This window comes from Oryzias melastigma, linkage group LG5 (assembly GCF_002922805.2).
Source record: "Oryzias melastigma strain HK-1 linkage group LG5, ASM292280v2, whole genome shotgun sequence".
In the NCBI taxonomy this organism is placed as follows: Eukaryota; Metazoa; Chordata; class Actinopteri; order Beloniformes; family Adrianichthyidae; genus Oryzias; species Oryzias melastigma.
The window spans coordinates 3,088,963-3,105,353 of record NC_050516.1 but is presented as its reverse complement, the minus strand read 5'-3'; the positions used below and the strand labels follow the sequence as shown (position 1 = coordinate 3,105,353).

General features: G+C 39.1%; 2 protein-coding genes and 2 long non-coding RNA genes across 7 annotated transcripts in view; 2 read left to right on the top strand and 2 right to left on the bottom strand.

Moving 5' to 3' along the window:
* LOC112144671 (SRY-box transcription factor 13) overlaps positions 1–5,828 on the top strand; it is a 59,984-nt gene extending 54,156 nt beyond the window's left edge. For 2 of the 3 annotated variants that reach the window (XM_024269334.2, XM_024269333.2), the window contains exons 11-14: positions 1,509–1,614; positions 2,105–2,275; positions 2,676–2,892; positions 3,719–5,828. In XM_024269334.2, coding sequence (XP_024125102.1) covers positions 1,509–1,614; positions 2,105–2,275; positions 2,676–2,892; positions 3,719–3,989 — 765 coding nt within the window. In that variant the 3' untranslated portion in view covers positions 3,990–5,828. The remainder of the gene's footprint in view (positions 1–1,508; positions 1,615–2,104; positions 2,276–2,675; positions 2,893–3,718) is intronic. The other variant, XM_024269335.2, reaches the window with a different exon arrangement.
* A 531-nt stretch (positions 5,829–6,359) lies between these two features.
* On the bottom strand, positions 6,360–8,356 carry LOC112144674. Of its 2 annotated transcripts, XR_002918941.2 has the most exons (3): positions 8,160–8,356; positions 7,033–7,105; positions 6,360–6,923 (listed from the first exon to the last, which is right to left on the bottom strand). It is a non-coding gene; the product is annotated as an uncharacterized LOC112144674 (long non-coding RNA). The 2 variants fall into 2 exon arrangements; XR_004947827.1 differs by having other exon boundaries at positions 6,360–7,105.
* Positions 8,357–9,474: 1,118 nt separating this feature from the next.
* Positions 9,475–16,391, bottom strand: part of etnk2 (ethanolamine kinase 2) — an 18,748-nt gene continuing 11,831 nt past the window's right edge. Inside the window, exons 6-10 of the mRNA XM_024269340.2 lie at positions 15,570–15,712; positions 14,021–14,104; positions 13,778–13,938; positions 13,619–13,692; positions 9,475–12,950 (exon numbers count right to left, since the gene is read on the bottom strand). Coding sequence (XP_024125108.1) covers positions 12,878–12,950; positions 13,619–13,692; positions 13,778–13,938; positions 14,021–14,104; positions 15,570–15,712 — 535 coding nt within the window. The 3' untranslated portion in view covers positions 9,475–12,877. The remainder of the gene's footprint in view (positions 12,951–13,618; positions 13,693–13,777; positions 13,939–14,020; positions 14,105–15,569; positions 15,713–16,391) is intronic.
* The window catches only part of LOC112144673, a 5,514-nt gene continuing 3,964 nt past the window's right edge, over positions 14,842–16,391 (top strand). The window contains exons 1-2 of the long non-coding RNA XR_004947828.1: positions 14,842–14,876; positions 14,984–15,739. This is a non-coding gene — a long non-coding RNA (uncharacterized LOC112144673). The remainder of the gene's footprint in view (positions 14,877–14,983; positions 15,740–16,391) is intronic.

Below are 16,391 nucleotides of genomic sequence, written 5' to 3'. Positions count from 1 at the left end.
AAAAAAAAGTGAAAATTGTTTGGGTATAGTCTTTGGATATATTGTGATACCTATCGTATTGAAAGACACGTATCGAATATGTATTGTATCACCAGACTCTTGTCAATACACCCCTACTATTCACCCATTTTCTTTGAACGTTCTAGGTTGACGCCAGTGTTCGGCAGTGTGGTATTAGTGTGCGCATGGGTGAATGGGACTGTGAATGTAAAGTGCTTTGGGCCTTCTAAGAAGGTATAAAAGCACTATACAAGTACACACCATTTACCATTCACCAATGCACATGCACTATGCTTCCAAACACTGGTGCCAGCTTCAACCACCAGTTGCAATATGCGTTTCAAGATCTTGCCAAAGGGCACTTCCACACATGGACAGACCGCAGGAACTGAACCTGCAGTCCTGTGATCAAAGGTCAACTGCTCTACCTCTGCACCACAGTCACCCTTAGAATAGGAATTGTCAGGATGTCAATCATGTATTAATCATGTAATGAGAAGGTTTTAAGTCTCATACACGCATGTCTCTTTGAGTTTAGACACATTTTTTTAATAGAAAAAGTTGAGTGAAAGGAGGGAGGAAGTGGCTGTCTGGAGCCTGGTTTAGAGTTTCAGTGAGTCCTTGTCTGCAGGATTAAACTAAATTAAACAAATATCCCAGCTGTGCCACGCTCACAGAAGTACATTGTTACACCACAATAAACACCACAAGTTAGCAATAGACAGCTGTTCCACATCCAGTCATCTGCAAAAAAATCCAAAATGTCAAGGACCAAAGGCTCTAAGGTGTTAACATTTACAAGAATACGTCATTATTCCAGAAGGTCCCATGTGTGGTTTTATTTTCTAGTTTCTGAAAAAGAAAGAAAGTCGCCCCGGTCTCTGCCGGTCTTCATTCCTCTTAGCGACTGAAGCTTTGCTCTCGTCCTGAACAGCAGCTGTTCCTGCCTCACAATACCACAAAGGCCTCTGTGTGGCATTGACTGAGCCACCTGCCCTTCCTCTTTGTCCACAATAGTACTGTACTTGGTGTCACTCTTCCTCCTCCTCCTCCTCCATTATCCTGCTCCATCTCTCCTGTACTGCTCTGTTAACACCAATACCGCTGACAGACCTATTTTGGTATCACACTTAGCCTCACGGTGTGGATGTTTTACAGCACTAAAATAGATAGCGATGAGGTAACTTTGCAAATTCAGAGATGCTTCATTCCTATCTCCGTCTCGTCTCCTTCATCCACCCCCCCCATACAACAATAAACACAATTCTTCTTTGATTCAAAGTGTTTTAATTTCTTGTCTTTGCATTTATAACATGACAGTTAAACAGCAGCTGATATGGCAGGCGTTTGTTCACCTTAAATAGCTTTGTGCAGGACACGCGCATGGCCTCCACACCTCAAGAATGCTGCTTCCATGTCACTGTAATTCAAATGGTTTCTCCTTGTTGGGGTGTGAGTATTTATCTAAATTTAGTAACTTTACTCTCCTGTCTTTTTCATGTCTGCAGGAGTATAAAGGCTCTCCACGCTGCGGGAAAATCCCTCATTGTGAGCGAGGGGAAGACCGAAATGATGTACCAACCACTGAAGATCATCTCAGTAGTGACTCCGAAAGTAAGTGCTAGTGTAGAAAGTTGAGGTGCAAAAACAATATCTTGAAACTAGTTTTTAATATTTACTGCAGCACAAACTGAATTATTCATAAAGGAGTTCATGATGGGCAGATGAAGCTTCATGAAGCATTGAATATTTTTATCCAATTGGTTCATTCTATCACTCCAAATATCACTAGTATGAATTTTGCTGAAAGCCTATGAAAAAAAACATCTGCAAAACAAAGACGCATATTAGGTTTTGATTTAAAAATATAAGTTTCCTCTAAATCTCCAAACTCTTTCCAAAATATCTCTACCAATAAAGGGTTATCCTTCTTTGGAACAATGGTCGCTTCAACAAAATTTGCTTTAAATTCAAAAGAATTAATTTCTCTTATCAGCACCACAAAAAAGCACTATTGATGTTCTCTATTGGTTGTAGCAGATTTGAGCCAAAAATATTTTTTTCAAAAAATGTCTAACTTGTTGTGTAACAACTGTCCCTGCAGGTGCTCTTCCTGCCTCAGTTCCAGGAGGCTATGCCGAGCCTCGACCCACTCCATCGTCTGGACACATAAAGAGACCCATGAACGCCTTTATGGTGTGGGCGAAGGACGAGCGCCGAAGGATCCTGCAAGCGTTCCCCGACATGCACAACTCTTCAATCAGCAAGATCCTTGGTGAGTCCGCGGGGGCGGGGGGGTTACCTTAAAGTCCCTGCTTCTCTTCTGGGGGTTATTTTTAAACTTGAAGAGCTTTTTTGAAAAAAGTTTAAGTATTAAGACAGACCTGGTCATAGGTTTATCAGCAATAAGGTACTATAACTTAGATTTTACTTTTATTTTTTTTTATTTTTGAAGTCCAAGTAGAGGCAAGGAGTCACTTTGAAGTTAGGATATTAAACCCAAAATGTCCAAAAATGTTAACCATGCTATGTGCTCTAGTAGCTCCAGCTACAACAAAGAAAATTCCTGCAGTTCCTTCAAGTGTTTGAACATCTTACTCTCTTTCATTTAATACTGACATATACATTTATTTCATGATAAAAACGTTTTAAAAATGTTGCGTTTTGTTCGGCAGGCTCACGGTGGAAAGGCATGTCCAACCAAGAGAAGCAGCCGTACTACGAGGAGCAGGCCAGGCTGAGCCGGCAGCATTTGGAGCGCTACCCTGACTACAAATACAAGCCACGACCGAAACGCACATGCATCGTGGAGGGCCGAAGACTGAGGGTGGGAGAGTACAAAGCCATGATGAAGAGCCGCAGACAGGAGCAGCGATCGACCTACATGCACAGGTAGGACACAGCAGAGAGTGACGTGAATTTCTTAGGTGAGACAAGTAAAGTGTCTTTCATCTGATAGTCACTTTATTGTTCAAAAGCTGTCTAACTTTTCCAACAAGTTGGACTGATGAAGGTCAGGAGTGGTTGAGAGTTATTTGCTTGGTTTTATTGCGTTTCCCCATCAATTGCAGATTGTTACAAAAGCCCACGTTTTCAGTTCTAAAAGGTGCGAGGCCAAACCTCAAGGATATTGTGAATAAATCACAAATGTGCTGCTGATTCTCCTGATTGTGGCAGATTTGTTGCAAAATACTCAGACTTTGTCTAAATCGGTTGTTTCATGATTTGAAATAAACAAGCTGTAAAGAGGGGTTTGATGGAGACAAAGCACAGCAGAGAGGGACCTTCAAATGACATAGCAGTTGTTACTGAGCAGTTAGACATCAGGTTCTCACTTAAAACCTATTGGGTAGAATTCAAGGAATTAATTGTATAGTTTTCATTCAAACTTACTTGACAACCAAATGTGTATTTACTGCACATTTTGAACATGTGTTAAAAATAATAGTTCAAATCAACTTTTGCAGGTGTTGGTTCTCCAATATTTTTGCACGGTCTTAAGGGCTGCCACAAACATTTTAATAGTCGACTAATGGACTATTAAATTAGTTGTCGACTATTTAAGTCGTCGACATAGTCGTGACTAATCGATTAATCGTGGCAGCCCTAATAGTCTTTAAAGCTGTTCGCAACTTTTCAAGTGCTCTTATCCAGATGAGAATCTCTTTGGTTCTACTTCTCGCTAACCCTTCACGCATATCGCATCTTCTCCTTTCAGTCAAACAGAACCGCAGCAGATCCATTACCCCCATGGCGACGGTCAGTACCCCGCCAGCAGCTCCATCGCAGGAATGCCGTTTCATCCCGCGCTACTGGAGCATTACCTGCCTCAAGCCTCACCAGCGCAGCGCCGACCTGAAGGTCAAGCCACGCCCACCGCTTTGCCGCGGGACAGGGAACGCAGCAGAGAGCGACCACCGTACAGCGAAGGAGAGGAAAGTGATGGAGGAGAGAGGAGCGAGGGGGAACTGGTGCTCCTAACAGACTAAGAAAGATGAGGGAAGATGAAGTTGGAACTTTAAGAAAAAAAATATGTTAAAGTACTATAGACACACTCTAAAAAGGCAAGCTCTAATGATTTTCTTCTATAAACATGTTTTTTTTTCGTCAAAAGAGCAAAAACAAATCCCTTCTGCTTTAAGAAAAACAAAAAGCCCCAAAGGAAGGAGAGATGCAGAAAGAAAAAGAACAGTAAAAGTTGAAAAGTCATTGGTATGTGCCTCTTAAATATTGTTCAGCACTGCCCCCTTGTGGCAGTCAGTTTAGTTGAGCTCTGAGTTGTTCTATGTTTAAAAAAAAAAAAAAAACTTATATCATATTTCTCTTTACAATGTGGGCTGTTTAAACATTTTTTTGTCTGAGAGTGAAAAAAAAGGAAAAGTTACATGATACATGTTTTTTTTCCACAGTGACTCTGGTGCTAAACTTCAATAACAGAAGTTTAACATTGTCACATTTGCAGATAAATGTATTCAACTGAACAGATGTCCTTTTCTAGGCAGCTAAAAACAAACGTCACTTAATTAAAAACAATTAAGAGATGGTTAAGGTCTTTAGATTTAAGGTTTGGACACTGTTGAGTTGTTTAAAGAGTGCGTGAGACTTCAGCTGCAATCAGGTGAACACTTAGCTTTATGCTAGCTCTCGGCTGTTACTTGGCAACATGTTTGTTTAGTCTCTTGGTACCTGTGTAATTCCTGATGCAGCCCATTCTTTAGTCCGACTCTCATTTCAGTTCCCACTCAGGTGGTAGGTTGACCTCATTTGTGTGTATATTGATTGTTGTGTTAAGCTTTTCTATGTATGTCTGCTGTGATTCTCTCTGGATTTTTTAATTGAAAACTTTAAAAGGCATTTGTGTTGTTTTGTACAGCAGCATTAATGAGTTTCTAAAACACAAAGTCCCCAAACTTTTAGAGGAATCTCACTTTGCTTAAAGGCTATTTCCTCACTAAGCTGCAAAGCACACAAGATTACAGGACAATCGTGCAACTTTTGGACTTTTTTTTAATAAAATGTTTCATTGAGGTTCCCATAATATTTGGGCTAAAACTTGAAATGGGACGTCCAACCTCGTACATATAGACTCATCCTCCAATCAGTTACAGTTTTGCCTTAAAGGTGTGTGTGTGTATATATATATATATATACACACACACACACACACACACACACACCCCCCCACACACACACACACTAAATGTTTTTTTTAACAAAAACCAGCAGGTTTGAAACTTCAACAAGGATTGCAGAAAAAAAATCTACTTTTTTCTTTTAAAAGTAAACATTTCAGAAACTCATGTTTATTAGTTGTCAGGGAGTCAAAACATCTTGGAAAAAGACGGATCTTCCCCCCAAAAAAACATTTAACAGTAGTTAATTAAACCGGCGACTAATTTACTACAGATGAGCTAAAATCTTACCAAGCAGGGCGCTACTTAGGATGCCTCCTCCTCAAAACACTTTACATTTGTCATCTTGACAGACTTGGTGGTTGAGGCAGTACATGTATGAAGTAGCTTGAATTTTACAGAATCATAAAATATGGAGCATCAAAGTTACCGGCGGTGAGGAGCGAGGGGCAAAATTTATGCTAAACAAAGACCATTCTAAATTTGCAATTTAAAAATAATAACAAAAAAAAACTTTCTGACACCTCCTGTCTGCATTGGAGTAGTTTTATTAAATTGCTGTAATGTCTTGTAATAATTTTATCGTCTCATCCCAATGACGGGCTTAAAATATTTCTTCTTTATATAAAAACTGAACTTTTAATTTGTAATAAATATTTAGTTATTTATAATTAGTAAAACTACAAATTTGTTGTTAAAAAAACAGTCGCTAAGCGCTAATGTTGCTACCGTTTTACCATGTTATATTTTAATGACTGTGTTCCTAAAATGTTTAAAGTAAATTCAAGTGCACTACAATTCCAGTTAAATTGCTAAAATTAGGGGGTTGTTTTGCTTAAATTAAAAATAAGAATCCACAAGTAGCCTTTCACGGTTAGCTTCTTCGACAGGTTTTATTTTGGCAGGACATTACTTCATTTAAAGATTAAAAATATTTTGCTGTAAAAAGGTCAAAGCAAGAAGCTAAAATGCGTGGAGTTTTGACCGATAGGTTCATTAAATGGGGGGGGTTTATGCAAGAATCAATATGGGGTCAGTCCAATTTTACATTGTTTTCTAAAACTGCTTGCTTTTATGTACAGAGATTTAAAAAAGAGAAATAAAGTGGAAACCTTTTATTTTGGCGAAGAGATGTCGCTACCCATGCTGATGTAAATAAAGAGACTTTATTTTGTTTATAAGAGCTTGTGTAATTTAAAGGTGTACATTTGTCACTGTTTTCTGAGGTTTTTTTTTTTCAAAGACAATAAATCGCTTGTGTTATTTGTGTTTGGCATCATTTTAATGTGGTGTGAAAGGGTCTTTTTTTCCCATGGTTGCCATTTTTCAGCAGAGGTCGTCCATAGTAGATCCTTTATTGTACAAATGTATGTTTTTAATACAAGACAAAACGTCAAATGTCTTTTTTTTTTAACTTCAAGGATTTCCATCTTTGAAGTTTTTAACATGCAACTATTTCGGCTGAGTTTCAACATATTTTGATTTATACAAAGATTTGGCATAAATCAAGTCATTGTAATATGAAAAATTAAATGTTTTGTTTCATGTTTAGTTGATCTGAACATAGACGTTTTTAGCTAGCTGCGGCTAAATAGAGAAACGTGAAAACTAAGCTAAAAAAATCTTGGCATTAAGTTACTAGTTGCTTTTCCTAATAAAATTATATCAGTATATTATCAAAACAAAAAAGTGAGTACTTGCCACTAAAAATAAGGTAAATAGAACTGTAAGTTTTAAACTAAAACTTGCCTGAATCTTCTGTGGATGGTGGGGTCCATGTAATTGCTAGACCTATGAAAATAAATAAGTAAAGGCAATTTAAAAATGTATATATTTTAATAAGCTGGTAAACAACTAAACATTTTTTATAACTATTTGAAGAAAAAAAAAAAAATCGTACTTTTTGTACCTCCAACTTCCTGGTTCTCTCATCACTGTGGAGGACGTGAACGGGTGACGTCTGGAGTCTGGAGCTGTCATTGAGATCGGAGAGAACGTCCAGAAGCTGCACACTCTTCAACCCATCACTAAACTTTTTTTCTCTTTCATTTCTTACTGAATTTTATTTTCAGTAGATAGAAATGTTCTCTTTAGGATCATTTATTAGGTTCTTTAAATATAAAAACAGACAGTATTATCATAGATGATGCTTTCAAACCTTGACATGTTTAAAGAAGTCCATACTTTGAATAAAGGGAAACCAATTCTGAATTTTCAATGATTAATGTTTGTTGTGTTTTGAATCATTTCATCTGTTTTGTAAATACATTTTGTACAGATCTGACTTTGACTCACATTTCCTTTTGTTTTACTTGTATGCTAAAACATTGTGAATAAACACTAAAGGTTTAAAAATAAATTCATCAGTAAGAAAAACATTAGAAATATTCAGTCATAACTAACATAGTAACATTTATTTAAAAAAGATACACCAGACGCTGGCCAAGCGTCTGGCGGGTTCAAACCTGGGAGGAGAACTGGCAGGGTACTCATTGAGTAAGCTCTACAGTCCAGTATTCGCTACCAGCTTATACTGTGCTGAGTACTCACTGGTAGCGCCTGAGACTGTAGTTGGGTGCCCTTATGTTTTACGGTAATCACTTTCTACCGCCCGCCTTCGCCAGTCCCCGCTCGAGCTGCTCCTACCCCCGGGGCGATAGGAGCAGCTCGAGGTGCCTTCCAGCACGTTAGCACACTACCAGGTTTGAACCAACAGACGATTGTCGCTGACTGCTATTTATACCCCACCATTACCCATGTGTGCAGACAAATGGTTTTAACGCCAATGTTTTTTGGCAAATTTGAATTACACGCTATATGTTTGTTAGTTTTAAATAAAATAGGATGAAAACAAAAACGATTTAAATAGTTTTTTTCTTTTAAAAAGATAAATTTTGAGCCGCAGTGCATGCTGGGAAACGTGACGGAATCTCGCTAGGCTGGCTAAGCTAGTCTCGTTTCTGGCTAAGCTAAGTCTCGTTTCTATTGAGCGGTCCAGTGCGGTCTAGTGGAGTAGTAAATACAGACCAGTTAATCCTGGTGGTGATCATCGTTTCCAATCAGGTAAGCCGCACCAGACCCACCATTGTGATTCATCTTTTATGCTAGTTCCGGTTTGCTCGATTTTACCCGCGTTAATTCCCGCCCAACTCTGCTCTCTGCTCCTGATTGGCTAAAAGCATGAGACAAATTTCCCTTAGCCAATCACCATTACCGGTGTTGTCCCCCACTGCTACCAAAATCAAATCAAAGCGAGAAATTTAGCAGCTGAGATTAATTACATTGATTTTTAATTTGCAATAAGCTAACAAACAAACAAACGAACAAATAGTCTACCTTTTGCAACTTTATGGACAACAGTTATTTTTTACTTGAAAAACTAGCACTTTTCTAAAAGTTATGAAATAATATAAATATTAAATCAGCTTAAAAGACGAATCCTCATAAAATTGAGAAGTTATGTGATAAAAACACACCATTAACTGTTTGTTAAAGGGTGAATGTTATAACCATTTATTGCTGTAGGAAACATCTATCACCTTAAAGTAGTACGTTTCAGGATGAGAATTTTGTAGAGGAGTAACTTAATTTGTGAATCCATTTCTATTCCTACTATACAACCAAATTAGTGTGCCTGTCAATCGAATCAACTTATACCACTATAAAATAGTTTCAAAACTGTGTAAATTGATTATAATCAATATTTGAAAATACCACTTGGAGTAAGTCCAATGTGTGGCAACACTGAATTTTACAAAGACGTGACCAAACAGTGTGGTATCATGTTTTAATAATGTTCGGTTGGTGGTATTTTTATGTAGAAAACTAACAGTGGACTGAACTTCTTGAAACTAAAGTGTAAATAGATTTACCATTCATTCTTGTTTATTTGTCCATTTACACATTTTTAATTTACACTTGATTATCGTGCAAGAAATCCAATGAATCACCTGCACTATTCATTGTTCAGTGGATTAAATTTGGCTAAAGATGTCCTGGATTGATTTTAGGTCGGTGAATCGGATTGGCAACCGCAAATCATAATATGAATTGAAACACAGTTAAAAATGAATTGTACATCCCTGGAATTCTGTTGTTTCTGTGAACCATCTCCTTCATAGATGCAGCAACTGGAGCTGCGACCTCACTGGTGTTATTTTTAGGCCATCCCTGTAGATCAACAGGCTGTGTTCATGTATAAATGTAAGACTAAAAAAAGCAAAAGTTCAGATATTAGTGTCATCCATGATGTTCAAAAGCTGAACTTTTCCTAATTTCCTTCGCACCATCAGGGCAGAGACAAAGTGTACTTAAACAAAGAAACGGAGGACACAGAAAGAGCTCATGTTTAAAATCATTTCTTACTCTTTAATCGAAATATTTACCGACAAATGTTAAATAACTCTCCTTTCCACTGCTACAGGTGTTAAGGATCGCTGTACAGTCAACTTTTCACAGTATTTCTTACAGTATTTACATCCTCCATCTCCTCGGAGCCGAAGAGTCACTTCTGCTGACACGGCATCTCTCAACTCAGCGGCTGACAGTTCAAGTCAAAGCATTTACAGAAATTAAATATAAGCTTACAAAGAAAAATAACTCTTTTCTCAACAAAGTTTTAAAATGACATTACATTCAGACACGCACACACAGAGTTAAAACTCAAATCAACTGCAATGCAAACTCTGAAGCAAGCCTTTTTAGAAAATAAAAGTGGAAATGTGATGTTAAGAGTCAATAAATTATCTGCTTTGAATCCCAAAGTGGTCAGATATTCTGACAGCCTGCAAACAGCAGCTCACACATAAAAAACATCCACAGAATAAAAAGAACATTTTCAAGAAACTGGCAGCTTTTCTCATCACCAAACCCATACATCTTTTATTTCAGAAGAAATTTGTATCTGAACTGTTTGTTTCCTCTGGATTTGATATTTTCTGAACTTCGGGATGATATATGGGTTGAATTTTTAGCACAGACTTCTACAGTTTGACCAAAGCTAAGATAGAATCTGAGGGTCTGCTGTGCTGCGAGCTAAAAGATGGCTTTTATCATCTCCTTCAGCTCTGGAAGAAAAACAACTTTCATAAAATTCCAAAATGTGTCCCATCATTCTTTTAAAGGAGTTTATTTTCAAGCTCAAGCTGTGTTTATCGATTCCTTCTGAATCCACATTAGACATTTCTGTTTCCTGTCATTTTTGCTGGAATCATATGGGTATTTTTCCCTAAAAAGCTTCAATTCACTTCATGCTTTTCTTTATTTTTGGAAAGCTCACTGAGGATTGAGCATCTCCTCTCAGTGCAACTTGACTCAAAAGTCTGCAGGTTTTTCAGTGTCGTCCCCATTTTAACTTCAACGTGGAGTAAAGCCAGCAAGTGAAGGCAAAGTGTTTCAGCTATGAACCTTTTAGTGCATGGAGAGGTACGCTGGACATGGCATTCAAAAAACAAACTGTTTTACTCAAAATAAGAATTTGTGGCCATGAATTAGTATTTTGTAAATTTGCATTGTATGGCCACAATTTTGCATTGTATGGCCACAAAATTAGCATTTTAGTAGCATTTTATGGGACAAATTCATTTGTGTGGGCATAAATTAGCATTTTGTGCTCATGTTTTAGGAGTTGTTCCCACATATTAGAATTTCTTTTCAGCACGAGTTAGCACTTATAAGCAAAAATTAGCATTTCTTTTAGGACAAACTAGCATTTTCTGCACACAAATTTTTTGCGGCACAAATTAGTTCTTTTTTTAAAAGCAAAAATTAGCAATTTTTTGGGACAATTTAGGATTTTCTGAGCCCAAATTAGCATTTTTTAAATGCAAAAATTAGCATTTTGGGGAAAAATTTGCATTGTATATGTCAACTGGCATTTTCTGCCCCAAATTAGCATTTTTTAAAAGCAAAAATGTGCCTTTTTTGGACAAATTAGCTTTTAGTTCAAAACAAAAATCAGCCTCTTTTGGGACAAACTAGTATTTCCTGGACAAAAACTAGAACTTTCTTCACTGGAATAAGCATTTTCTGCACACAAATTAGCATTTTTGGGGCATAACTGAGTTTTTTCAATTCTTTTAAACAAATTTTAGCATTTTGTCACAAAAACTCTAATTTTTTAAGCAAAAATTCGCATTTTTTAGCATAAATTAACATTTTGTAAGGACAAATTGCCGTTTTGTGAGCAAAAATTTGTATATTGTGCGCAATAGCTGGCACTTTGTGGCTTAAAATTAGCATTTTGCAAGAACAAATTAGGAATTGAATATACCAATTCATCCAGAAAAAATAAAAAATTATGTTAATTAGCTGATAAAATTGACTAACTGTTGGTTTATTATTGATTTTATTGATTTATCTATGTATTTATATACGTTTGGTCTGCAAATGAAGTTCCTGACACATAGTTATTTGAATTTAATTGAATGTCCACAAAATGCTAATTTGTGCCTGTAAAACGGTGATACACTGCTAAAGTATGCCATAAAATGCTAATTTCAGCCCACAAAATGTAAATTTTATAGCTACAAATTATTAATTTGAAGGAACAATTTAATATGTTTTTGAATATCATGTTTACGGCTCTGTAAAGAGGTTTAAACCTCAGCTGTCAGAGCTTTCCTTAGAGGCTTTCACAGCAGCTCCTGATCCTACAGTGAGGCGGAGTGTCAGTCAGTGTTTTTACGGAGTGCAGGTTCAGTCCGGGTCTGGACTAGTCACATTGTCACATTCTCCATCTCCTTCCCCTTCCTGGGTTTCAAAGTGCTTTTCTCACTCCCAAATCAGAAGATTCATGACCATAGAAATCCTCAAACCTTCATGGAAACATCTCAACATCTCCCACATTGGTTGCGTTTCCTGGTCAAGATATAAGCCGCGACACCACAACACCACTGTAGGACAAAGATCAAAGCCCCGCCCCCTTTTAAAGACCCTAACTTTAGACGAACCGAGAGATAAGAAACCTGTTGATAAACATCAGCTTCATTTGAGTGCTTTTATGGCTCAAAGGGGGATGGAGGCATGAATAATAAAAAACTACAATAAAAGGCTGCCTTAAGAACATTCTTCTATTAAAAAAAAGGCTTTAAGCTTGAAACTAAGCGAGGTCAGTAATTTACTACAAATGCTGATACACGACCTCCTGCTTTCTCCTCGTCTTCAGTCTGAATTAAGCCACGGTTTGCTCGGAATACCTAAAGAACTGTCAGAATTTCAAGCTTCTCCATCTGTGACAGATGAAGTGAAGTGAGGAAGGAGGAGAAGAGAAGGTGAGTGAGGTCACGAGTTTCCAAGAGCCCCCAAATGTTAATGGAAACTTAACGGAGCGAAGAGCTGTAACCGTAAAAGTCAGGAGGGTGGAAAAGCAGCCGTATGTCGGGTCAACGCAGAGCAGAAGATGCAAACCTGAGACGGTGATGCAGATCAGTCAGGGGCTTACAGAAAATCAAAAGAAAAAAAGAAAAACGATTTCTGCAAAACAGACATTTCAGCAAACATAGAGAGGAATGTTCTCCCTCATGACTGAGAAACTGGCTGTTCTTGGTATAGCCTAAAGACAGGCGCGCTCGTGGAGGTCTGTGTGGCCACAGAAGTCAGGCTGGCTGGAGGAATGAAGGAGGAATCGTTGCGATAAGAAGGTGCCTGGCACACCGAGCTGTGGTCCGTGAACGGACAGAAGAGTCCGTCCTGCAGGAGGTTCCAGGGTTTCCTGCTGCAGCCGCTCCGAGGCCCTCCGCGTCCGATCACTCTGGGATCTGCATTGCCATCAGCTCCGGTTTGGTCTTGAAGTACTGGTCGAAACGCAGCACAGCGTACCTGCCAGACAAACCAAGATCATCTTTTTTAATAAGTGCTCCCAGTGGTCTGTTAATTATGATTACGCTGTTTTAGGAGAAAAACAAAAAAGATGTGTTGTTTTTAGGACATAGTTTCTGCAGAGCGGAAGGAGCTCAAATCAACCTCTGAGTTGTGGCATAGAGTAAGCCCGTCCCCACTTCCCGTCACCAATCTGTTTACAGTCTCTCCTGATAGTTTACAGCCCCTCAAACCCTCAACCTAAAATTACTGGTGCAACAAAAATGGAGAGCAATATTGGAGCCATTCAGCTATACAGTTTGGAACCAGATGCCAGCTCAGATGGGGAAAACAAAGACGTACACAGATCAGGATAGAGCTTGTCGCCTGCCGATTGTAGCTTCAACGTCACAACTAAAAACTTTTACAAACTGAGGTTTTTTTTTTTGCTCTGCAGCCATTACGTCAAAAATCGGGACAGCCATCATGTCAAAAAGTGACGTAGAGGGCCAAAACCCATAAGTCCAGTTGGGAGGGAGAACATGTGGACAGTTTGTAGTTCCCCAAAAGTGCAGTGACATGAAGAACATAAAAATGAAACTACTAAAACAAAGTTTCTCCATCTTCTGTTAGTTCAATAAACAATGGAGTCCCGCAGGGCTCGACCTGCACATACTGTCGTAACTTACCCCAGAAAGTCAAAGTCGATGGTGGAATATTTGGCTTGGATCAGAGCCCAGAACCCCCAGAAGAAGTGAGAGGCCTTGAGACAGATAAGAAGAGGAGAGTTGGATGTCGAGGACACGAGTACGTAACAGAAAACGAAAGAGCGTTAACTCCTTTCTCACCAGAGCAAACTTGTTGACCTGAACGTAGAGCGTCTCTAGCTCTCGGGGGCTGACCTCCTCGCTTTTCTTGGTGAACAACTTGTATGCCATCAGGTACTCCTTCAGCCAAACCATCTGCATCTCCCGACTCGGGTAGAGTCCGTAGTCCAGCTCCGCCATGCCTGATCACAGAGAGAGCAAATCTGGCCGCTGAGATACGACCTCTAGGCTAAACTGGAGAAACCTTCCCGAGCATCAACAAACCTGCAAACTCGTTGAAGTGGTTTCCAATGTCGAAGGCTTGGTAGTTGTAGCTGGAATATTCATAGTCTATGAAGCGCACGTGACCTGAAAGACACCAGGAGGGAGCAAGTTTTTACCAAGTTTTACCTCAACACAATGCATCAAATTCCACCTGGAATTCCTTTGCACAGGTAAGCAGTTATCACCAATACTGGCTGCTCAGGAAACCAAAAAAAGCCTTTATTGAATAGACATGAAGATTGTCACGCAAATTCATCAATCTCAGACTAGAATAAATCTTCATAGTTGCTATGAACTCTTGGTTTAACCAGCTCAGTGGCCTTGTGGTAAAGTGTCCGCTGGAAGGTCGTGAGTTCAAATCCCGGCCGAGTCATGCCAAAGACACTGAAAGTGGAAGCCAGTGCCTCCCTGCTTGAAACTCAGCATTAAAAGTACAATACCTGAGAATGAATGTGATACAAGTATTAGTCTAATACTTATATACTACACTAATACTTATATACTGACACTAAAAGGAAACTTTAAACAAACAGAATAAAAAGAAACTTTGTTTTAGTTACAGTATTTGGTCTTAATAAAGCCTTTTCGATGAAAAAAATATGTCAATGAAGGTTCTTATTCATCCAGATGACTTTTAGAAGTTGAGTTTTGGCATCTGGATTTAAAAGTTGTCTTTGTTGATACGTTCCACCAGTCATCCAAGTGGCAGAAAAACAACACAGAGAACAATTTTTAATAAAAAGGCTTCAGGAAATGTAACCGAGTTACACCTGTGAATGTTGTCATTTAAAAATCAAGCTACAATGTTTTGTCATTTTTGGGCTGTGTACAGTCAAACAACTTTCCTACACGTCAGGTGAGATCGCTAACGTTTCCTGGAAACGGCATTTTAAGAAGGCTCTCCAGTTACAATGAAGGCTTAAAGTTGACGTGATTTTTCTTTTCCATGCGGGTCCACACCAGCACTTTTCTCTGTGCTCCTCCAAACCACAACAACTCCAGCTCAAAGCCCGCAGGGAGGCGGCGTGTTTGTTTCTACCTGGAACACAGCGGCTTCGCTCCTCTGTGTTTTTGTCCCAACAGACGATAAGACAAAGCAGATTTTAGCTGGAAATGGTTCTGCTTTAAGCCAAACAAGTCTATTTAGGAGCATTAGTTTTCCTTGATTTTCCATTATTTTGCCTTTAGTAGTTTGGGGGGAAAAAAAACTTGAAAATTAAAATATTTCAACAGAAATAAAAAGAAAAAAATATGTTTTAATCACTCTGTAACTGTTTACAGATTTAACTTGAATTCATAATATTTATGATGGTATTTCAGTTCATTTAAAGCAATTTAAAGAGATTTTAAAACTGCTTTAAAATATACAAAAAAACTGTCAAAATATTTTAAATACAATTGTAAAAAACGAAAATTTGAATCAAATGATGACCTTAGGAATCTCTGGAAATTAATTGAATTTAAGAGTTTAGGACTGATGCCAATGTAACAGATGAAGGGCTGACGATTTATCCAAACAATAGAAATCTGAAGGAAGAAATAAGTGCACCTTCTTTGTCGTTGTAGATGATGTTCTTGCAGAGCAGGTCGTTGTGGCAGAGCACCACAGGAGACCCCAGCGTGGACAGATGCTCCTTCATCCACACCATCTCCTCCTCCAGCACCGCCTTGCTGGGAACCTGCTGCTGGATTCTGGGAAGAGAGCGGCATTAGGGAAAGGTCAGCGGTTTCCCACTCCCTGGGCCTGCTGTGAAGGCAGCGCCGGGTGTCTCTGCGAGGTAGCCAGACCGTGAGAGGAGCAAATGAAACCTTCACACATTTTGGACGTTAGAAAGTGCTGATGAGTCTTTGCAGACACGAGGAGTTTAGACGGGATTATAATCTGCTTTTGTGCAGAAATGCATTTGTGTTTACGTAAGTGTGCGGGTTAAACAGGAGTCCAGCTGGATGAAATGACGCCTCGACTTAACCAGACGAGCAGCGATCTGCCCTACGAGAGGCCTCAAACTGCTCCCAGTCGAGCGTGAAAGCTGAGCAGAGACCCCAGTGACTGTAATGGGCTCATGCAGCTTAACCCACAGGCTACAGGACATGGGGGAGGGCGGTTCCTCCCCCCCAGCATGACTCAGTCAACCGACGAATGTGGATAATCTGCTGTGATAACGTCGAGCCAAAGCAGAAAGTTACACGGTTTCTCTAAACACTGGATCTTACCTGCGCTCGGCTCAGATCACCTTTCTCCTTCCATGGTAACGCAAACACCTGATAGCTTAGTGAGTGGCGGTGGCGCCACGGCGGCCGGCTATTATGGTTGCAATTATGTAAAAGGCTGCAGAGGTCTTTCCAGCTTTATGAGCTTCAGGAAATGTTC